This window comes from Oncorhynchus tshawytscha, linkage group LG16, assembly GCF_018296145.1.
Source record: "Oncorhynchus tshawytscha isolate Ot180627B linkage group LG16, Otsh_v2.0, whole genome shotgun sequence".
NCBI classification, from domain to species: Eukaryota; Metazoa; Chordata; class Actinopteri; order Salmoniformes; family Salmonidae; genus Oncorhynchus; species Oncorhynchus tshawytscha.
Genome location: NC_056444.1, coordinates 44326305 through 44351267, shown reverse-complemented (window position 1 = coordinate 44351267; position 24963 = coordinate 44326305). Strand labels below are relative to the sequence as shown.

The 24963-nt window shown below is 43.2% G+C and overlaps 1 protein-coding gene across 1 annotated transcript in view; it reads right to left on the bottom strand.

Annotated features, from left to right (window-relative positions):
• The window catches only part of LOC112215162 (glutamate receptor-interacting protein 2-like), a 69527-nt gene that overhangs the window by 11251 nt on the left and 33313 nt on the right, over positions 1-24963 (bottom strand). Inside the window, exons 7-17 of the mRNA XM_024374107.2 lie at positions 24298-24443; positions 21363-21510; positions 21027-21196; positions 7403-7522; positions 6978-7127; positions 6524-6710; positions 3699-3844; positions 3374-3454; positions 2057-2120; positions 1607-1752; positions 985-1129 (exon numbers count right to left, since the gene is read on the bottom strand). Of these exons, the coding sequence (XP_024229875.1) occupies positions 985-1129; positions 1607-1752; positions 2057-2120; positions 3374-3454; positions 3699-3844; positions 6524-6710; positions 6978-7127; positions 7403-7522; positions 21027-21196; positions 21363-21510; positions 24298-24443 (1503 nt within the window). The remainder of the gene's footprint in view (positions 1-984; positions 1130-1606; positions 1753-2056; positions 2121-3373; positions 3455-3698; positions 3845-6523; positions 6711-6977; positions 7128-7402; positions 7523-21026; positions 21197-21362; positions 21511-24297; positions 24444-24963) is intronic.

The window sequence follows — 24963 nt, the reverse complement described above, 5'->3', positions numbered from 1 at the left end:
TAACTAGTCATTTGTTATGCTAACTAGCTCGCAAGAGGTTGCATAGCAACAACATCAACTTCCCGTAGACAGGAGAAGAGCTAGTACGCTCAACCAAAAACATACTGTTTGTTTATAGTATACTAAAATGAACTAAGAGTATATAGTATATACTCATTAAGTACGTAGTATACAGTATGTTTGTATAGGTATTAAAACACAGCTCTAGTGTTTGAGCCTCCTAACCGTAACAATACAGTAGATTGTTATTATTTATTTTTTTACATATTTTCCTTTTTCATCCTGTTTATCGAATATAATCAGCTGATAATATTGGTGAAACGATATATGGTTGGGCTCTAATAAGAAGGCGATAAAGGACAGAGTGTGGTGATAGTTCCTTCTCTGTTTCAGAGGCTTTTCTGTATGGTCGCGGCAATGAAACAGCCCGACTGTCCAGTTTGGCAAGAGAGTAACAAAGAGCTGATTAAGCAAACATCAGACAGATATTGTTTATTGACATATTTTACACTGTGTGGCTTTGAGGGTGTGGCAAAAATCACAATTCGTAGCGTCCTTATTTCAACCATAAATCACAACCATAATAGTAGAGTCGAGGTGCATCTCAATAGTCCAACCTTCGACTATCTATACTGACATTAAAGAATTGTACAGAAAATCCAGACAGAAAAAAGATCCCGGGTAGGCCTCCTCCATATTGCTTTCACCTACAGCCTGTCTATACATACAGTACAGATGAAACAGAGGAGACAAGGAAAGGCTTTTGCACCTATGGAGCCAGTCTATGGGAGAATCTCAATTATATACTCCTCGTGTCCTCTCTCCTCGCCCAATTCTCAAAACCCATTAGAGGAGAAGGTCAGAGGGGAGAGGACGCGAGGAGTATGCAATTGAGATCTTCCCTATAGTCTCATCACCTCTAACCACTCTTATAATAGGAGCGCCAACCTCATGCCCCTGACACCTGAACCCCAACCCTCTCACCTTTCAGCCAGGCCCTTCTTGGTGAGGCCTGAGATGACGATAGGGTCAAAAGGCTCCTCTGTGCCTGAGATGGTAATACCCAGCGGGCCGTTGTAACGCTTCAGCTCCACTGTGTAGATAATGGAACCAGACATCTCCAGCTCATCTGACAGGGACAGAGAGAGCACGCATAACCACACATGCTCAGAACATGTAGAAATATGACAGTTATTACATAAGGGATAAATTAGACCAAAAATAAATGGCACACTAGCTAGCACACATCAGACATGAGTCACAAATGAAACATGTAAAAACAAGCCACTTGACAAATCAAAGCACCATGACACTCTGTTATACTTCATTTTACAGTTATTTTTCAGATGGTATTTTACATAAAAATGTGCGAAAACAGTGGGAACTTACAGCACAATTCAAACATCACATATTAACTTTCTTATGACACATGGTATGTAATGACGTGTGTTTATACTAGGTAAATATACAGCAATGTTTTGACACAGTCTGGAGATGTGTCCATTAGGGAATTCAACCTCATTGGACAGAAATCTGTACTTTAAACCAACCTCTCCACGCAATACTGCATCTTTATTGTTGTAGCATGACTCTGTGTTCATCTTACCAGCGTTATCCTCATCCTTTTGGATCCGGAGCTTGACCATGTCCTCTGCCTGCTGCAGCACATGCATGGCGTCCTCCATGGTGCAGTTCTCCAGACGCACGTTGTCGATAGCCAGCAGCCTGTCCCCTGGCTCCAACGTGCCTGTCCTATTAGCAGGCAGGGGAGAGGAGGGCAGCAAATTAAACCAGATAAAACATCAAGTGATACTTGTCTGTTTGTACCTGACATTTGCTTTGCATCTTAAAGATACTATTACTAGGGCCCTGTTTTTCCTGGTAAGGTCACATGGTGAGGAAAAACTACTGCTCATGACTAGTATCACTGCATTTCAAACTAAACCCAGAACAGAGGCAGTAAAGCAAGTAATTTGTTGGAGTAACCTAAAAACTGGACATTTCTTTGCTGATCTTATCAGCATGACTCCCCATGTGATTGGAATGTGGGACACACCTGTGAGCTATGCTTCCTTTTCTGATGTCAGAGATGATGAGAGCTTTTTCGGGTCTCTTGCTTGCTGTTCAGACAGAGACACCATTACATTAAATGTTAATAACATCCACAATGATAATAGCAGGGAATAGAAATCACATTTATCAGTAGTTACCTGTAGCCCAGATTATTTTAATTTGCTCTGGATACATGCATGCTCCACTTTAATGCACACACCCACAACAGTCCCACATCATTGCATATATAACAAGTTCACTGTTGGCTTGCCCTACTACTACCTTCAGTATATGTGGTATCACTTCCCTAAAATCCTCTGTGCTACAGATAATTGCTGTCCTTTGTTTTTCCAGGCTTGTTAAAGTGTGAAAGAGTTGATGATAAATGCTTGTATTAGACTGCTATTATTCAGACATAATTAGGCAGTAGCTTCCATGACAGTCTAAGAGACCAGTCATGGATCACAGAGCATTGATCCACAGAGAGAGAGACAAAACTCAAATAGCCAACCAAATCATAAGAAAACAAAATTATTATTATTTCCAATGTGTCAAGTAATTAACAAAAAAACTGAGCAAACTAGAATGCTATTTGGCCCTAAGCAGAGAGTACACAGCAGCAGAATACCTGACCACTGTGACTTACCCAAACTTAAGGAAAGCTTTGACTATGTACAGACTCAGTGAGCATAGCCTTGCTTTTGAGAAAGGCCGCCGTAGGCAGACCTGGCTCTCAAGAGAAGACAGGCTATGTGCACACTGCGCCACAAAATGAGGTGGAAACTGAGCTTCACCTCCTAACCAATGTATGACCATATTAGAGACACATATTTCCCTCAGATTACACAGATCCACAAAGAATTCGAAAACAAACCCGATTTTGATAAACTTCCATATCTACTGGGTGAAATACCACATTGTGCCATCACAGCAGCAAGATTGGTGACCTGTTGCCACAAGAAAAGGTCAACCAGTAAAGCACAAACACCATTGTAATTACAACCCATATTTATGCTTATTTATTTCCCATTTTGTACTTTAACCATTTGTACATTGTTACAACACTGTATATATACATAATATGACATTTGTAATGTCTTTATTCTTTTGGAACTTTGAGTATAATGTTTACTGTTCATTTTTATTGTTTATTTCACTTTGGTATATTATCTACTTCACTTGCTTTGGCAACATTAACATATGTTTCCCATGCCAATAAAGCACCTTGAATTGAACTGAGATTGAATTGACTTGATATGAAGGCCAAGGATTCTAATGTTGGGCTACGTCGCCCCCTGCTGTTCGCATCTGGTATTCTCACCACTGATTGTGATGCCAAGATCTACTCCCCTCCTCTTGGGCAGCTTCACATGGAACATGCCACTACTTGGAACCACTGATTCTAATTGGGGACAAAAACATGAAATTAACCGATTGATTAAAGCATAAATAACAAATGCAGACTGTCCTTTTAACTCATATTAAGGAAATATGTACTAACTATGACACAGTATGTGGTTGTCTCACCTTGCTATCTTAAGATGAATGCACTAACTAAAGTCGCTCTGGCTAAAATATGAATGGATAAAAGAGATGCCATTTCCAACTTTGATAAACAAACGTTAAAGAAAATAAAAAGGCTATACCTGCTACATCAAACTCGACCTCCAGAGTGACCTTATTGGCCAGAGAGGCATTTCGCAGTAGTTGATTGGCTTCCTCCAGTGTTCCATCCTCTGTAGTGATTCTGTTGATTAACAGGAGTCTGTCCCCCACCTGCAGAAGTCCACATCTGACAACACAAAGCACAGTTAGAAGATAAAAATAGAGGAAAAAGGGTAATTGTGTGTGGCATTCAGCACATTTTAGATGAAAATATAAAACTCATTTTCATAGTGAATGTGGCCTTTATACAGTTAGACTAGACAGACATTTATCCAAATGACCAGGTGTTACGAACTATTTTCCCCAATACTTCTCTCATTTACGGCCCATTTCCCAGACCCAGATTAAGCCAACTCTGAAACCAAAAAGCATTTTCAGCGGAGACCATGAGACTCCTGCTGTAAAGCGATAAGAAACCTCCTCCATGTTGACTAATACCATGCATCTGTTATATGGAGCATATACACATTTACAGATCCATCTTGTTTTCTTTACTCTCATGACTGCTGTAGATTTCAGATACAAGTATCAGTCAATTTAAATAAATTCATTAGGCCCTAATCTATGGATTTCACAAGGCTGGGAATAAACACCTTAAATCTAACAACAACAAAAAAAGGGTAGGGGCGTGGATCAGAAAACTAGTTAGAATCTGGTGTGACCACCATTTGCCTCATGCAGCGTGACATCTCCTTCGCATAGAGTTGATCAGGCTGCTGATTGTGACATGTGGAATGTTGTCACACTCTTCAATGGCTGTGCGAAGTTGCTGGATATTGGCGGTAACTGGAGCACGCAGCCATCCAGAGCATGCCAAACATGCTCAATGGGTGACATGTCTGGTGAGTATGCAAGCTATGGAAGAACTGGGACACTTTCAGCTTCCAGGAATTGTATACAGATGCGACATGGGGCTGTGCATTATCATGCTGAAACATGAGGTGATGGCAGCGGATGAATGGGACGACAATGGGCCTCAATCTCATCACGGTATCTCTGTCCATTCAAATTCCCATCAATAAAATGCATTGTGTTTGTTGACAGTAGCTTATCCCTGCCCATAACTTAACCCCACCATGGGGCACCAACGTGCCAGTGGGATTTGATGATGAGTATTTGCCCACTGAAGTCGGTTACGACGCCAAACTGCAGTAAGGTCAAGTCCTTGGACGACGAGCACGGAGACAAGCTTCCCTGAGACGGTTTCTGACAGTTTGTGCAAAAATTCTGCAAACCTACAGTTTCATCAGCTGTCTGGGTGGCTGGTCTCAGACAATCCCGCAGAAAAATAAGCCAGATGTGGAGGTCCTGGGCTGGTGTGGTTACAAGTGGTCTGCGGTTTTGAGGCCAGTTGGAAGTACTGCCAAATTCTCTAAAACTACATCGGAGGTGGCTTATGGTAGAGAAATTAACATTCAATTATCTGACAAAAGCACTGGTGGATATTCCTGCAGTCAGCATGCCAATTTCACGCTCCCTCAAAACATGAGACATCTGTGGCATTGTGTTCTATGACAAAACTGCACATTTTAGTGTGGCCTTTTATTGTCCCCAGCACAAGGTGTACCTGTGCAATGATCATGCTGTTTTATCAGCTTCTTGATATTGCACACATGTCAGGTGGATGGATTAACTTGGCAAAGGAGAAATGCTCACTAAAAGGGATGTAAACTAATTTGCGCACAAAATTTGAGAGAACTAAGGTTTTTGTGCATATGAGCCATTTTTATTTCAGCTCATGAAACCAACACTTTACATGTTGCGTTTATAGTTTTGTTTCGTATATTTCAACTCCACTTTGTCCTTTTGATCTCCTCTCACTGACAACAATCCACTGAGTCAGGACCCTGAAGGGCACAATCAATTCATGTTGTTAAATTTTTCATTTGTTTTGAATGGTCCCTCCTGTCTTCTTCTGAGCAATGGAAAACCTTTAAGTAAACTTATTTTCACAGAAAAATGACTAATATTGAATCAATATGTCACCTAAGTTGAACAAATCTCAATCATCTTTCTGATAAATAAATTACGCTTCACCTTGCTTGACCTTGAATAAGGGCACAGACACTTCACCAAACCACTTCCATTACACAAACACACATGCACCCACAAACCCACACTCCTACTGTACAATCAGACATACTTACGTCCATGATCACATAATGTTCAGGACGAACACATAGGAGCACTGTGAACTAGGATTCATTCACTAACCACTGCGATTCATTTACCGTCGCGTCAGGACTGAGACGAACATCACAATACGATGTTCTGCTTGAGTCATTCCCTCCCAACGGCGGGAGCCTTTTAATGGTATTACACCACCCAGGGGACAAGGCCTTCTCTTGTTCATACAGACATTATCATTAATCTTACAAGACAAGGAGAGAGACCACACATTGGCCTAATCGGTGCTCGCTGTTAATTGGCCTGTATCGTTTTATCTTATTCAATAAACAGATATTAAATGCAAGGATCAAAATTAAGAGTGTTGAAGTGTGGTGTGACAAATAAACTACCGGGAAAGTAGACTACAATGCTTCTCACAAATACAGGTTCTAATACCACTGCAGTTATTTAAATTACATCAAAGCAAAGTGGCTAATGGAATTGATAGGACATAGTGTATCGAACACTGACGTCTTTGGATAGTTAGGAGACCCAGATTAATACTCCTCAGAGAAAGCAGTGACTCGCCCCATCACTCCTGATGATGCCCCACCATCCTCTTGAGTGACTAACACACTGTGTGTCTCTGTGTGGAAGGCCGTGTGCGCACATGCATCTCTGTGTGTGGGTGGGTCACCTTTCGGCAGGGCTGTCGGGCTCGATGAAGCGGATGACTGGGGGGGCGGACAGGGTCTCTGTGGCAAAAACACCCCCCTGCAGTTGAACCCCAAACCCTAGGAGTGGATCCCCCCTCAGGACGACCTCGCTGGTCTCCACGTGAACAACCTGACCCCCAGGGCCCACTGAGCTGGATGCTAGGGACACTGGTAGGGGGGTTGGATGGATAGGAGGAAGAGAGAAAGAATAAATGGTCAGAGTGAAAAGAGCGCTAGAGAGAGAAAGGGAAAGTGAGTGTTCGAGAGTGAAAAGAAGAGAGGGAGTCAGCTATCAGTCTTTCCATCAGTCATCTTAGTCGACGTCAGTGATCAGTCATCAGAGCGGTCACCACTTTGACGAGGGGAGGCAGGGTAAATTCTCAAACTATTATAAAACAATGTTATGAATTCACATGGAAAAAACAATCCACATACGTGAGCTCTTGTGCTCCTTACTCCGCTGGCATCTCTTGTGTGTCGTGCTGTGGGGGCTTGTGGGGGCGACGGGGGGGATGGGGCAGGGCAGGGTGCTGCTGTACCCTGAGGTGGCTGTGGAGGAAGGGGAGAAGCCACCACACACCAGAGCTGAAAGGACACATGCTCACAACATCAAACCAATGCAAAGAGAAGTCCCCCTCAAGGTAGAATAATGCAACTCGCCACTTGACCTGTAACTCCACAGGGGCTACATATGATGCTAATGCAAAGTCAATGATATCATATCATTGGGATCATATCTAGGATCATTAACCCCAAAAAATGACTGATGATCAACAGCAACTCAAAATACATACGTGCAACAAGGAAAAAGGTTATATACTGTACTATACCCAGCAGGATATTCACACATTCCAACTTACATTTGCAGTGGTCCTGCTGGTTGAGCTGGTGGCTGGGACTGCTCCATGTCTTGCAGTGCTGGGTGTGGCTGTAGTTGGCAGTGGGCTCCCAGTGTTGAAGGTTGCTTTTCTGTACTTTCACTACGGCCACAAATAAACAAAACGATAAACAAAATAATTGTTTATTAGGAAAAGATTAGGAAAACCTGGGGCAGTAGGTAGCCTAGTGGTTAGAGCGTTGGACTAGTAACAGAAAGGTTGCAAGATCAAATCCCCGAGCTGACAAGGTAAAAATCTGTCGTTCTGCCCCTGAACAAGGCAGTTAATCCACTGTTCCTAGTCCGTCATAGAAAATAAGATTTTTTTCTTCACTGATTTACCTAGTTAAAAAAAGGTAAAATAAAATAATAAAATCGCTCTCAATCTGCTAAATTCTACCCATGAAATCCTGTTTTCCTTTCCATGTCTAAATTTACTCCACACAGAGCCTGCAGGATAACACCATGCAGAGTAATTGATATTTAATGTTTTCTTCATGGTACGCTAGATAATCCTGTGGCATAATGTATTTTTGTCAACACAAGAAAATCTGTGAAACACATTTAATTGAATTAATTGAATGGAGCAAAGAACGGCTGGCTGATCTTCCTTTTTTAAGTTCATTAACAAGCTTCAACAAAGCTGCATGCAGATTGGAGAGCATTTAAACGTTTCACTTTGGAAGAAAGAAAAATAATCTGTTTAAAAAACACTGTCACGTCAGTCAGAACTGACTCTCACTGAGCTAATACTGCCTTGAGTGAAGAGAGGACATGCCATGAGAATCTACCTTCATTGAACACAGCTGAAACCCGAAAAGCTGATTGCAGATAATGTCTCTGTCATGATGATAAGGCATTTCTCCCCTCTCTCCTGATTGGCAGGCCAATACTGACCAATTGAGCGTGAGCTGTCAGTGTCTAACCTGAGGATAAAGAGTCTGCATACAAAGGTTCGGCTTTCTCCCAGCAGAACTCGGCTAGGTAAAGCAATAGTCTGTGCTCGCATATTCCCGAAAGACCTTCGCTTGAAAAAGAAGAAAATATAACTGTTGTTTGTCCCTGCTAATAGAACGAAGCAACAACATTTTAATGATTTTTAAAATTTTACCAGGCAAGTCAGTTAAGAACAAATTCTTATTTACAATGACAGCCTACCCCGGCCAAACTCGGACGATGCTGGGCCAATTGTGCGCCGCCCTATGGGACTCCCAATCATGACCGGATGTGATAGAGCCTGGATTCAAACCAGGGACTGTAGTGACGCCTTAGACCACGGCGCCACTCGGGAGCACTAGCCAGAAACACTTCCTGAAATTAGTCATAATTAAGAAATCTGTCATTAAATTTTGACATGTTTACATCTCACTAAGATGTTTGGTGCAGTATTTCTCAAGTGAAAATCTTTGCATTGAAACTAGTCTCTCGTTAAATGACAACACTTCATGTTTCTGTAACAGATGTGAAACGGCTAGCTTAGTTAGCGGTGGTGCGCGCTAAATAGCATTTCAATTGGTGACGTCACTTGCTCTGAGACCTTGAAGTAGTGGTTCCCCTTGCTCTGCAAGGGCCGCGGCTTTTGTGGAGCGATGGGTAACGATGCTTCGAGGGGTGACTGTTGTTGATGTGTAAAGAGGGTCCCTGGTTCGCGCCCGGGTATGGGCGAGGGGGCGGTCTAAAGTTATCCTGATACATTGATGCTGTTGACCCGGATCACTGGTTGCTGCGGAAAAGGAGGAGGTCAAAAGGGGGGTGAGTGTAATGGATGTGAAACGGCTAGCTTAGTTAGCGGTGGTGCGCGCTAAATAGCGTTTCAATTGGTGACGTCACTTGCTCTGAGACCTTGAAGTAGTAGTTCCCCTTGCTCTGCAAGGGCCGCGGCTTTTGTGGAGCGATGGGTAACGATGCTTCGTGGGTGTCAGTTGTTGATGTGTCCTGGTTCGCGACCGAGGATGGGCGAGGGGACGGTTTAAAGTTATAATGTTACATTTCCACTCCTACTAGAAGTAGTACTGTTGATCAAGTAGTAATTTTCAACAACAACACAAATTGTGAGCACCTACAGCCCCCCCAAAAAACGCCTAACATGCTGACCAGACCGGACACGTCGCGTGCGCCAGCGTCGCAAAATACATTTAGAAATCCATGTTATTCAATTATTGCGCCAACGAGCGTATGCGATGCCAAGGGATAAAATAGAACTCCTTTGTATTTCTGATGCAGATCGCGCTGAAAGTCCTGCCTCTCCCATCTCCTCATTGGTTTATAGAAGCAGGTACCCACTTGCCATTTCCTCATTGGTTATACTCACATGGGTGATTGAAAGACGAAATGTTTTGCTGGTTGTCGTGGTAAAAGTGTAGATGCCAATCACCATATAAATTCAAAGATGAAAAAGCCTGGAAGGCTAGAAACGATTCGGTTGGCCATTTTATGTGTGGATTAATTGTCGAAGACCTTGTGCATTTCAGGTAAAATAACAACTCAATGTTTATATCCCAGGACAAATTAGCTAGCAAGTGCAAGCTAACTAGCTAAATTGCCATACATGTTTAATGCTTTTCGACCTGTCCCCAAATTAATGTAATTGGTTGAGTTTGTTTTGATATTTTAACCTGCATGTCGCGTTTGGTGTAGGGGGACAAAATACATTTATGCACGATAGCGCCCGATGGCACTCGCGCGCAGCCGGTTTGGGTTCCGTGTAAGACCAAAACATCACAAAATGTCAAATATGCAAAAACTGTTTTGACTGGTAAGCTTTATTCGATTGGGTGAAAAGTTAATGCGATTGGAGACAGATGCCACACAATTAAGCAATAAGCCCCAAGAAGGTGTGGTATATGGCCAATATACCACGGCTAAGGGATGTTCTTAAGTATGACACGACGCAGAGTGCCTGGACACAGCCCTTAGCCGTGGTATATTGCCATATATCAAACCCCGAGGTGCCTTATTGCTATTATAAACTGGTTACCAATGTAATTAGAGCAGTAAAAATAAATATATTGACAAACATATGGTATGCGTTCTGATATACCATGGCTGTCAGCCAGTCAGCACTCAGGGCTCGAACCACCCAGTTTATAACAGAGAATAATGACTGTTCTGAAATGTTCCACTTTTTTGATTGCATTTACAGTGTCGATAGACTTGACTCCTTTTACAAATTATTTGTATTCTTAAATGCTATAAAGCACAGGTTATAGCCTAAAGATAAAGTATTGGCTGTTATTTTCAATGTATTAAAAACAAATTGTTTATGAAACAGTCAAAGGAAAAATGTGGAGTTATGCTCCACACTTGAACGCACCCAAACCTTGCAGCTATATTTAACAAGGAGAATTACACACGACAGTAATCCTCAGTGCTCCATTTGTACAGTCTTAATCTGTGACAGCCTCCCCCCTCACATGGAAGGATTTGCAGGAAACATGTTAATACACTACATGACCAAAAGTATGTGGACACCCATTCGTCGAACATCTCATTCCAAATCATGGGCATTAATATGGAGTTGGTCCCCCAGCTATAACAGCCTCCACTCCTCAAGGAAGGCTTTCCACTAGATGTTGGAACATTGCTGCACGTACTTGCTTCCATTCAGCCACAAGAGCATTAGTGAGGTCGGGCACTGATGTTGGGCAATTAGGCCTGGCTAGCAGTCAGCGTTCCAATTCACCCCAAAGGTGTACGATTGGGTTGAGGTCAGGGCTCTGTGCAGGACAGTCAAGTTCTTCCACACCGACCTCGTCAAACCATTTCTGTATGGACCACTCTTTGTGCAATGGGTCATTTTCATGCTGAAACAGGAAATTGCCTTCCCCAAACTGATGACTCAAAGTTGGTAGCACAGGATTGTCTAGAATGTCATTGTATGCTGTAGTGCTAAGATTTCCTTTCACTTGAACTAAGTGGACTAGCCCGAACCATGAAAAACATCCCCAGATTATTATTCCTCCCCCATCAAACTTTGCAGTTGGCACTATGCATTGGAGCAGGTAGCGTTCTCCTGGCATCATCCAAACCCAGATTCAACCGTCGGACTGCCAGATGGTGAAGCGCGATTCATCATTCCATTGAACGCGTTTCCACTGTTCCAGTGTCCACGAGCTTTACACCATTTCAGCAGACGCTTGGCATTGCACATGGTGATCTTAGGCTTGTGTGTGGCTGTTTAGCCATGGAAACTCATTTCATGAAGCTCCCGGCGAATAGTTATTGTGATGACGTTGCTTCCAGAGGCAGTTTGGAACTCGGTAGTGAGCGGCTGAGCCGTTGTTTCTCCTAGACGTTTCCATTTCACAATAACAGCACTTACAGTTGACCGGGGAAACTCTAGTAGGGCAGAAATTTGACGAAGTGACTTGTTGGAAAGGTGGCATCCTATGACAGTGCCATGTTTGAAAGTCACTGAGCTCTTCAGTAAGGCCATTCTACTGCCAATGTTTGTCTATGGATATTGCATGGCAGTGTGCTCGATTCTATAAATCTGTCAGCAATGGGTGTGGCTGAAATAGCCGAATCCACTAATTTCAAGGGTGTGCACATACTTTTGTATCTATAGTGTATGAACCCATGGATGTCTCACAGATTCAGGACACCTGGTTAAGTCCAAGACGTCATAGTATGTCTTCTGAATGCATGTAGGTAAACCCCAAACTCTTTTCAAACGTCCACATTGGTCTCAGGTAGAAGTTGTCATTATAACCCTTTCCTATCCCCTGTGCCTAATCATAAGAAGTGACAAGATGTCTGACCCTGGCTCATTAGTTAGGGGCAACTTCCATCTCACTCTGTGGTCCTGTAAACCTTTGGCTCCTGCAGCTTAGAGATAAAACTCACCTAGAGAAGCGCTTTAAGAACTCTATTTCATATCTTTACTGTGGAAGAGAAGCAGCTAATATATTTGTTGCTACATCTAGTCCAAGTTTGAAGGACATAAAAAAATGACATTTAATAAGCAATAAATAAAAAGTCAGTCAAACACTTCCTGATTTGTTTTCATTATCTTGAGTACATGCATTGGTTAGTGATACAGTCCAACTCCATTAGCTAATGGGGATCTCGCTAATGACTCCACAATATTTATTTTTCAAAACAACCATAAGAACCGTACACTAAAGCTAAGACGCCCACCACAGATAAGACAGCTACTGAAGATAAGAGTAAGCCACAGCATAGTTGTTCTATGCTCCTGAATCCTGCTTACAAGCAAAAATTAAAGCAGGACGCATCAGTGACTAGATCAATAAAAAAAGTGATCAGATGAAGCAGATGCTGAGCTACGGGACTGTTTTGCTAGCACAGACTGGAATATATTCCGGGATTCCTCCGATGGCTTCATCAATAAGTGCATTGATGATGTCATCCACACAGTGACCGTGCGTACCCCAACCAGAAGCCATGGATTACAGGCAACATTTACACTGAGTTAAAGGATAGAGCTGCCGCTTTCAAGGAGCGGGACTAACCTGGAAGCTTATAAGAAATCTATCCGCTATGCCCTCAGACGAACCATTAAACAGGCAAAGCATCAATATAGGACTAAGATCGAATCATACTTCACCGGCTCTGACGCTTGTCAGATGTGGCAGGGCTTGCAAGCCATTACAGACTACAAAGGGAAGCATCTGCAGACGAGCTAAACTACTTCAATGCTCGCTTTGAGGCAAATAACACTGAAACATGCATGGGAGCACCAGCTCTTCGGGAAGACTGTGTGATCATGGTCTCCGCAACCGATGTGAGTAAGACCTTTAAACAAGTCAACATTCACAAGGCCGCAGGGCCAGATGGACTACCAGGATGTGTACTGCGAGCATGCACTGACCAGCTGACAAGAGTCTTCACTGACATTTTTAACCTCTCCCTATCTGAGTCTGTAATACCAACATGCTTTAAGCAGACCGCCTGTGCCCAAGAACACTAAGGTAATCTGCCTGAATGACTACTGACCCGTAGCACTTACGTCTGTAGCCATGAAGTGCTTTGAAAGGCTGGTCATGGCTCACATCAACACAATTATCCCAGAAACCCTAGACCCACTCCAATTTGCTTACCGCCCCAACATATCCACAGATGATGCTATCTCTATTGCACTCCACACTGCCCTTTCCCACCTGGACAAAAGGAACACCTACATGAGAATGGTATTTATTGACTACAGCTCAGCATTCAACACCATAGTGCCCTCAAAGTTCATCAATAAGCTAAGGACCCTTGAACTAAACACCTCCCTCTGCAACTGGATCCTGGACTTCCTGACGGACTGCCCTCAGGTGGCAAGGTTAGGTAACAACACATCTGCCATGCTGATCCTCAACACAGGGGCCCCTTAGGGGTTCGTGCTCCGTCCCATCCTGTACTCCCTGTTCACTCATGACTGCAATGCCAGGCACGACTCCAACACCATCATTAAGTTTGCCGATGACACAACAGTGGTAGTAGGCCCGATCACCAACAACGACGAGACAGCCTATAGGGAGGACGTCAGAGACCTGGCCGTGTGGTGCGAGGACAACCTCTCCCTCAATGTGATCAAGACAAAGGAGATGATTGTGGACTACAGGAAAAAGGAGGACCGAGCACACCCCCATTCTCATCGACGGGGCTGCAGTGGAGCAGGTTGAGAGCTTCAAGTTCCTTGGTGTCCACATCACCAACAAACAAGCATGGTCCAAGCACATCAAGACAGTCGTGAAGAGAGCACAACAAAACCTATTCCCCCTCAAGAGACTGAAAAGATTTGGCAAGGGTCCTCAGATCCTCAAAAGAACTGCACCATCGAGAGCATCTGGTTGCATCACTGCCTGGAATGGCAACTTGGCATTCTCCCTCTGTAGTGCCTCCGAACGCAAGGCACTACAGAGGGTACTGCGTATGGCCCAGTACATCACTGGGGACAAGCTTCCTGCCATTCAGGACCTCTATACCAGGCGGTGTCAGAGGAAGGCCCTAAAAATTGTCAAAGACTCCAGCCACCTTAGTCACAGACTGTTCTCTCTGCAACCGCACGGCAAGCGGTACTGGAGCGCTAAGTCCAAGAGGCTTCTAAACAGCTTCTACCCCAAGCCATAAGACTCCTGAACATTTAATCAAATGGCTACCCAGACTATTTGCATTTCCCCACCTTTTAAACTGCTGGTACTCTCTGTTGTTATCATCTATGCATAGTCACTTTAATAACTCTACCTACATGTACATATTACCTCAACTAACCGGTGCCCCTGCACATTGACTCTGTACCGGTACCCCCCTGTATATGGTCTTGCTATTGTCATTTTACTGCTGATCTTTAATTACTTGTTACTTTTATTTCTTATCCAATGCAACAACCACATTGTTAGTTAGGGGCTCGTAAGTAAGCATTTCACATTAAGGCCTACACCTATTGTATTCGACACATGTGATAGTTCATGTGATAGTTCATGTGATAGTTCTACCACACATCAGTTTCAGTGATCCCTTCCAGCTTCACATGCTACGAAACCACCTCAAACCGTTGGGCCAGATAAAAGCCTGGGAAAAAACACGGCATGAACCATCCCAGAGAGGTGTGTGTTTATGGGTGCATAGCTTGCCACTATGAATAAGAGGCCGGCGGTCTACCCCAGGGCACAAGGCTTGCCTCCCAGCACTTTCCACACTCAGCGTGATTCACAGAATGTGGGAGGAGGCAGAAAACCCTCTGCAGTCCCTTTAAAGCAGCAGCAGTTAACAAAGGTGACCATGTAGGGGTGTGTTTATGCTGAAAACGCAGTTTATCTGGATTGTGTCTGCTGGGTAACAGACAGTACCTTCAGAAAGTATGCACACCCCTAGACTTTTTCCACATTTTGAATTTGTAATTAATTCAATTGAGATATTGTGTCACTGGCCTACACACAATACCCTATCATGTTAATGTAGAATCATGTTTTCAGAATCTTTTTTACAAATGATTTAAAATAATAAGTTGCAGGGACTCACTCTGTGTGCAATAATAGTGTTTAATATTATTTTTGAATGACTACCTCATCTCTGTACCCCAAACATACAATTATCTGTAAAGCACCTCAGTCGAGCAGTGAATTTCAAACGAAGATACAACCCCAAAGACCAGGGAGGTTTTCCAATGTCTAGATAAAGAAGGTCACCTATCGGTAGATATTATTTTTTAACAGCAGACTGAATATCTCAATTACACTTTGGATGATGTATCTATATACCCAGTCACTACAAAGATACAGGTGTCCTCCCTAACTCAGTTGCTGGTGAGGAAGGGATCAGCTCAGGGATTTCACCATGAGGCCAATGGTGACTTTAAAAACAGTTACAGAGTATAATGGCTGTGATAGGAGAAAACTGAGGATGGCTCAACAACATTGTACACTGCTCAAAAAAATAAAGGGAACACTAAAATAACACATCCTAGATCTGAATGAATGAAATATTTTTATTAAATACTTTTTTCTTTTCATAGTTGAATGTGCTGACAACAAAATTTTACAAAAACAACAAAAAATTATCAATGGAAATCAAATGTATCAACCCATGGAGGTCTGGATTTGGAGTGACACTCAAAATTAAAGTGGAAAACCATACTACAGGCTGATCCAACTTTGATGTAATGTCCTTAAAACAAGAGGCTCAGTAGTGTGTGTGGCCTCCACGTGCCTGTATGACCTCCCTACAATGCCTGGGCATGCTCCTGATGAGGTGGCAGATGGTCTCCTATCTCCTCCCAGACCTGGACTAAAGCATCCGCCAAGTCCTGGACAGTCTGTGGTGCAACGTGGCGTTGGTAGATGGAGTGAGACATGCTGTCCCAGATTTGCTCAATTGGATTCAGGTCTGGGGAATGGGCGGGCCAGTCCATAGCATCAATGCCTTCCTCTTGCAGGAACTGCTGACACACTCCAGCCACATGAGCTCTAGCATTGTCTTGCATTAGGAGGAACCCAGGGCCAACCGCACCAGCATATGGTCTCACAAGGGGTCTGAGGATCTCATCTCGGTACCTAATGGCAGTCAGGCTACCTCTGGCCACCCCACACCATGACTGACCCACCGCCAAACCGGTCATGCTGGAGGATGTTGCAGGCAGCAGAACGTTCTCCAGACTGTCACGTCTGTCACATGTGCTCAGTGTGAACCTGCTTTCATCTGTGAAGAGCACAGGGCGCCAGTGGCGAATTTGCCAATCTTGGTGTTCTCTGGCAAATGCCAAATGTCCTGCACGGTGTTGGGCTGTAAGCACAACCCCCACCTGTGGACGTCGGGCCCTCATACCACCCTCATGGAGTCTGTTTCTGACCGTTTGAGCAGACACATGCACATTTGGCCTGCTGGAGGTCATTTTGCAGGGCTCTGGCAGTGCTCCTCCTGCTCCTCCTTGCACAAAGGCGGAGGTAGCGGTCCTGCTGCTGGGTAGTTGCCCTCCTACGGCCTCCTCCACGTCTCCTGATGTACTGGCCTGTCTCCTGGTAGCGCCTCCATGCTCTGGACACTACGCTGACAGACACAGCAAACCTTCTTGCCACAGCTCGCATTGATGTTCCATCCTGGATGAGCTGCACTACCTGAGCCACTTGTGTGGGTTGTAGACTCCGTCTCATGCTACCACTAGAGTGAAAGCACCGCCAGCATTCAAAAGTGACCAAAACATCAGCCAGGAGGCATAGGAACTTAGAAGTGGTCTGTGGTTATCACCTGCAGAACCACTCCTTTATTGGGGGTGTCTTGCTAATTGCCTATAATTTCCACCTGTTGTCTATTCCATTTGCACAACAGCATGTGACATTTATTGTCAATCAGTGATGCTTCCTAAGTGGACAGTTTGATTTCACATAAGTGTGATTGACTTGGAGTTACATTGTGTTGTTTAAGTGTTCCCTTTATTTTTTTGAGCAGTGTAGTTACTCCACAATACTAACCTAAATGACAGTGAAAAGAAGGACGCCTGTACAGAATAAAAATATTCCACAACATCCATCCTGTTTGCAATAAGGCATTAAAGTGAAACTGCTAAAAATTTTGCAAGGCAATGAACTATATGTTCTGAATACAAAGCATTATGTTGGAGGCAAATCCAACAACATGTCACTGAGTACCACTCTTCATACACTACAAAAGTATGTGGACACCCCTTCAAATTAGTGGATTCAGCTATTTCAGCCACATGTATAAAACCAAGCACACAACCATGCAATGTCTAAACACAAACATCAGCAGTAGAATGGCCTGTAGTAAAGAGCTCAGTGATTTTCAATGTGGCACCATCATAGGATGCCACCTTTCCAACAAGTCACTTCGTCAAACTTCTGCCCTAGAGCTGCCCTAGTCAACTGTAAGTGCTGTAATGAAGTGTGAAGTATGATGTGTGAACGTCTAGGAGAAACAACGGCTCAGCCGCAAAGTGGTAGACCACACAAGCTCACAGAACGGGACCACTGAGTGCTGAAACGCGTAGCCTGTAAAAACTGTCTGTCCTCGGTTACAACAATCACTACCGAGTTACAAATTGCCTCATGGAGCAACGTCAGCACAAGAACTGGTCGTTGGGAGCATCTTGAAAAGGGTTTCCATGGCCGAGCAGCCACACACAAGTCTAAGATCACCATTCGCCATGCCAAGCGTCAGCTGGAGTGGTGTAAAGGTCATCACCATTGGACTCTCTGGAGTGATGAATTGCGCTTCACCATCTGGCAGTCCGATGGACGAATCTGGGTTTGGCAGATGCCAGAAAAACTCTACCTGCCCCAATGCATAGTGCCAACTTTAAAGTTTGGTGGAGGGAGGAATAATGGTCTGGGGCTTTTTTTCATGGTTCGGGCTAGGCACCTTAGTTCCAGTGAAGGGAAATCTTAGCACTACAGCATACAATGACATTCTAGACGATTCTATGCTTCCAACATTGTGGCATCAGTTTGGGGAAGGCATTTTCCTGTTTCAGCATGACAATGCCACCATGCACAAAGCGAGGTCCATAGAGAAATAGTTTGTCGAGATCAGTGTGGAAGAACTTGACTGGCCTGCACAGAGCCCTGACCTCAACCCCATCGAAAACCTTTGGGATGAATTGGAACACCGACTGCGAGCCAGGCCTAATCGTCCAACATCAGTGCCAGACTTCGCTAATACGCTTGTGGCTACGGGAAGCAAGTCCCCGTAGAAATGTTCCAACATCTAGTGGAAAACCTTCTTAGACAAATGAAGGCTGTAATAGAAGCAAAGGGGGACCAACTCCCTATTATGATTTTGGAATAAGATGTTTGACGAGTAAGCGTCCACATACCATGTAGTTTATTTTCAAGAATGGTGGCGTCTGCATCATGTTATGGGTATGCTGGTCATCGGCAAGGAATAGGGAATTTTTTAGATAAAAATAAACTGAATAAAGCTAAGCACAGGCAAAATCCTACAGGAAAACAGGGTTCAGTCTGCTTTCCAACAGACACTGGGAGACAAATTCACCTTGCAGCAGGACAATAACCTAAAACACAAGGCCAAATATACACTAATTTACTTACCAAGATGACACTGAATCTTCCCGAGTGGTCTAGTTACAGTTTTGACTTAAATTGGCTTAAGAATCTATGGCAAAAACTTGAAAATGGCTGACTAGCAATGATCAACAACCAACTTGACAGAGATTGAAGAATGAAAAAAATTATCAATGTGCAAATACTGTAAAATCCAGGTGTGCAAGTATTTTAAGAGACTTACCCAGAAAGACTCGCTTCCAAATGTGATTCTTACATGTATTGACTCAGGGGGGTGAATACTAACAGTACCAGTCAAAAGTTTGGACACTCCTCCTCATTCATTTTTCTTTATGTTTTACTATTTTCTACATTGTAAAATAATAGTGAAGACATCAAAACTATGAAATAACACATATGGAATCATGTTGTAACTAAAAAAGTGTTAAACAAATCCAAATATATTTGAGCTTCTTCAAAGTCACCACCCTTTGGCTTGATGACAGCTTTGCACACACTTGGCATTATCTCAACCAGCTTCATGAGGTAGTGACCTGGAATGCTTTTACAACAGTCTTGAAGGAGTACCCACATATGCTGAGCACTTGCTGCTTTTCCTTCACTCTCCGGTCCAACATATCCCAAATATTCTCACTTGGGTTGAGGTCGGGTGATTGTGGAGGGCAGGTCATCTGATGCAACACTTAATGACTCTCCTTCTTTGAAAAACAGCCCTTACAGAGCCGGAATGTATGTTTTGGGTTATTGTTCTGTTGAAAAACAAATTATAGTCCCACTAAGAACAAACCAGACTACGTATTGGGACTACGTATCGCTGCAGAATGCTGTGGTAGCCATACTGGTTAAGTATGCATTGAATTCTAAATGAATCACTGACAGTGTCACCAGCAAAGCACACCACAGCATCACACCTCCACCTCCATGCTTCACAGTGGGAATCACACATGCGGAGATCATTCGACATGGCGGTTGGAACCAAACATCTCAAATTTGAACAGATTTCCACCGGTCTAATGTTCATTGCTTATGTTTCTTGGTCCAAGCAAGTCTCTTCTTCTTATTGGTGTCCTTTAGTAGTGGTTTCTTGGCAGCAATTCGAACATGAAGGCCTGATTCACGCAGTCTCCCCTGAACAGTTTTGATGTTGAGATGTGTCTGTTACTTGAACTCTGGGAAGCATTTATTTGGACTGCAATTTGAAGTGCAGTTAATTGCAGATTTCTGAGGCTGGTAACTAATGAACTTATCCTCTGCAGCAGAGGGAACTCTGGGTCTTTCTTTCCTGTGGCGGTCCTCATGAGAGCCATTTTCATCATGGTGCTGGATGGTTTTTGCAACTGTACTTGAAGAAACTTTCAAAGTTCTTGACATTTTCCGTATTGACTGACCTTCATGTCTTAAAGTAATGAGGAACTGTCGTTTCTCTTTGCTTATTTTAGCTGTTCTTGACATAATATGGACTTGGTATTTTACCAAGTAGGGCTATCTTCTGTATACCAAAGCTACCTTGTCACAACACAACTGATTGGCTCAAACACATTAAGAAGGAAAGAAACTCCATAAATGAACTTTTAACAAGGTACACCTGTTAATTGAAATGCATTCCAGGTGATACCTCATGAAGCTGGTTGAGAAAATGCCAAGAGTGTGCAAAGCTCTAATCAAGGCAAAGGGTGGCTAATTTGAAGATTTAACACTTTTTTGGTTACAAAATTATTCAATATGTGTTATTTCATAGTTTTGATGTCCTCACTATTATTCTACAATGTAGAAAATAGCAAACCATTTTTAAAAACGTTGAAGGAGGAGATGTGTCCAAACTTTTGACTGGTACTGTATGTGACTTAGATATTTCTGTATTTAATTTTCAATACATTTGTAAAAATATCTAAAATCATGTTTTCACTTTGTCATTATGGGGTAAAAAAATATTTTAAAAATATACTCCATTTTGAAGTCATTCTATAACAACAAAATATGGAATAAGTTAAGGGGTACTTTCTGAAGCCATTGTACATAGAAAACTACCTAAACATTACATAAACAAAGTCCTGTGAGGAGCGGAGGAGCGGACGCCTTGAAGTGTGTTGGGATATGGCTCAAGTCCTCTGATAGACTGACCTGTGTCTTGGGGTCTCATGGGAAGTCTGCTCTGATTGGCTGGAAGGATCTCCAATTTGACAATGTCAGAGGTTTGGGCCAATAGCTGCGTGGCCTCCATCAGGGAACAGTGCTCAGTGCTGGTCCCGTCTATAGACAGAATGAGATCACCTATTTGCAATGCCCCACACCTGAGAGAAAGAGGGGGTAAGAAAGGGACAGACAGAGGGATTTGAAAGGAGAAAAGCTTATCACATTTATTCTAAAGCTTCTCAATTGTCGTGCAAAATACAGTATGGTCTCTTTGGTACTGAAGTAAAAAGTGAGACATTGTTTGTGACAGGTGGCTTGCCTCACCTTTCCACCACACTGGCTTGTTTGATCTTGTCGATGATGATGACCTGTTTGTTCCTGTACACAGCAGTAGCTAGGCTAACACCCAGGCTGGCTGCAGGACACTTCACTATCTCCACCAGTAGGGGGCCAGAGGCCTGCTGCACTGACTCTGAGAGACACAGACATACACAACATTAGGGGGGAACATCCATAGTACTGTAACGAATTGACGAGGTTGCTTGGTGTTGGGTTAAGGTTGCGACAGTATAAAGTGATGAAATCCGTGTCTGAGTACTTAGGACATATTGGAAATGTGAGCAAGACAATGGAGCTGATCGTGGATTACAGGAAAAGGCGGGCCGAACAGGCCCTCATTAACATGGACGGGCTGTAGTAGAGTGGGCCGAGAGTTTCAAGTTCCTTGGTGTTCACATCACCAACAAATTATCATGGTCCATGGTCCAAACACCAAGACAGTCGGGAAGAGGGTAGGACAAAACCTTTTCCCCCTCAGGAGACTGAAAAGATTTGGCATGGGTCCCCAGATCTTCAAAATGTTCTACAGCTGCACCATCAAGAGCATCCTGACCGGTTGCATCACTGCCTGGTATGGCAACTGCTCGGCATCGGTAAAGCACTAAAGAGGGTAGTGCGAAATGCCCAGTACATCACTGGGGCCAAGCTTCCTGCCATCCAGGACCTACACAATAGACGGTGTCAGAGGAAAGCCCTTAAAATTGTCAGAGACTCCACTCACCCAAGTTATAGACTGTTCTCTCTGCTACCGCACGGCAAATGGTACCGGAGCTCCAAGTCTAGGACCAAAAGGCTCCTCAACAGAAAGAAAGGAGGACTCTTCATATAATTGATTAAAATGCCTTTATTAGTATGGCATGTTCAATAGGCTCCTCAACAGCTTCTACCCCCAAGTCATAAGACTACTGAACAATTAATAAAATCGCCACCGGCCAATTTACGTTGACACACACCCCTCCCCTCCTTTTTTTTACACTGCTGCCTCCTGCTGTTTATTATCTATGCACCCCCACCAACATGTACAAATTACCTCAACTAACCTGTACCCCTGCACAATGACTCTGTACCGGTGCCCCTTGTATAGAGCCTCGTTATTGTTATTCTTATTGTGTTACCTTTTATTATACATTTTATTTTAGTCTACTTGGTAAATATTTTCTTAACTCTTCTTGAACTGCACTGTTGGTTAAGGGCTTGTAAGTAAGCATTTCATGGCAAAGTCTACACATGTTGTGTTCGGCACATGTGACAAATCAAGTTTGATTTGATACACATTTACTTTCTCTTATGGTGGAAAAATGCAAAATGATGTTATAATAGTTTAATTGCATCAAATGGTTGTTTTACGCAAATGAATAGAGGATTCTTATAACTATTGTGTGTGTGTTCTACTGAGGATGGGCCTCTGGGAAATAACACTGACAGGAGATTTACGATGTCTTTTGGGTGATAAAACCTAAAGAATATTCCAGAGCATGAGTTAATGTTTCTGTTCTATATCGTACCAGGGAGACATGGCTCCAGTATGGAGTTGGGGGCCCAGACACTGGTCTCTACTGTACACAATAAAAATTGTTGATACAGCAGATACTGTCTGCTATGAATTATAGGTGCCTTTCATACAAATCTTAACCTTGTGACCCATTCTATACATCTGTTGTTTGTCATGTAGACTGAAAAGGGTGTGTCTTTGCTATAAAATACCTTTGTATCTTTGTATCTCAGCGCTCTTAATGAATCATCTGAGGGTGATTCATCAACCAGCCATCATTAACGTAGAGCAGTCAATCGATTCACTTTATATGTGTGTGTTGTTTTGACCTGCTCCCTTATTAATAAGTGAATAAATATTTAGTTTAAGCATAACTCTGACTTGTGTGATAAGTTTGTCTCTCCTCATTTGATAGTAAAGAAATTAACCACCACACTCTTCATTATCTCCTCTCTCTAAACTGAAGAACCCATTATTTATTTCTGAGGGCATTTGGTTTGATAATGATGCTCTCCAAATATATTTGAAACAAGGATATTCCCTTTCACCTCAACCCACCTCACTTAACTCTCAACTAGGGCAGTACAGAGGTCAATCTGTCTCAGCTGATGGCATATGAGACAACCTATCCAGTGATACAGAGAATCGACAGAGCTAGGGGCTTGCAGGGCAACGGAAACGTCCGCTTGTCTGAGACCTTGTATGGGACTTGCGTACAACCTTGTCCTGCCTGGGGAGTGTCATCATGCCTGGGAAGTGTCATCGTACCAGAGGAGTGTCCCAGACCCGGGCTGACTAACCCAGGCATGACTGTCACTGACTTATAGCTGTACTGAGGGGCATGTGCTGCTTGCCAGATGAAGGTAGTAAAATCATTTTCATATTGGAGGAGAATAGATTGAAGGGCTATTTGACCTTTGACCTCACCAAACGGATGCAATCTCTGTCCTCAACATTCTGTATCCTTCCGAGGGGCTCGCTCTAAAGCAAGAACGTCTGTCTGTCTGTCTCCGAAAGCACTAGTGTTAATTAGGACTAATTCAGGTATATGAAAGCCCAGAACTCCGTTTGCTTTTTAACTTAATTAAGAAGAATAAAATAATTAGATGCAACCCGCAAAATGTATATATATTTTTTAAATCACCTTAAACCTCCGGATGGTTTGTCTGTATACTTCCATACAATATAGAGTAGACTTCTATATTGGAATTATTAAAGTATATTTATCGATTGTATGTATGTACCTGCTGTACCATTCCTACTCCATGTTTTTGGAGCTGTGTGAATCCTGGGGTTGCGTCTTGCGCAGACAACACTCTAATACATTCTTGTGGAACTGACACGTTATTTACCCTCAGAGTGATGTTGCCCGGCCTGGGCTGCCGTATTCTCACATATCCCCCCTCTGCCAGGCGTGTGTGTGCTCACCCATGAGGGAGACATCATACTCAATCAGGAACAGGGCTTCCTGGCTACACTGCATCAGCATAGTCAGAGCGTCAGCATGCTTCTCTCGGTGTAAGGGCTTCCCGCCTATGCTCAGCACACGGTCACCAGCCTTCAGTGTGCCCTCTCTGGTAAAGAGATGGAGGGGGCATTGAAAAAAGAGAGAAAGGAGAGAGAGGAGAGAGAAAGTGTAAATGTAAAGGAGGGTAGTGAATATAGGCACTCAGTCCACACAGGCACATCAGATGGCCATCTTTCTGTTTGCTGTCTCTGGGGGAAAAAATTACAATTTCAAAAGGAAAGAAAGGGGTGTTTTGTACTCTCTCTGGTAAAAGAGAGATTCTATCTCTGGCCTTTCAGGAAATGAACAAACATAATTAATATCAACATATTCTCTTATGGTGTACACTATACTCACCATGTCACTGCTTGCTATACAAAAGTCATGTTGCCCTCAATATTCTGAGAAATCTTGGAACAGTGCAGTACAGCATTCAGTTAGCTAGCCCCTAGCCTTAGGATGAAGCTTGCCCTTTATACTGTGAATGTGGATTTAACATTAATGCATGACTGCATTTCCATAGGTCTTTGAGGCAATGTGCATCCCTACATCTTTTCAATAGCATTTGCATTGAAACAAATGGCAAA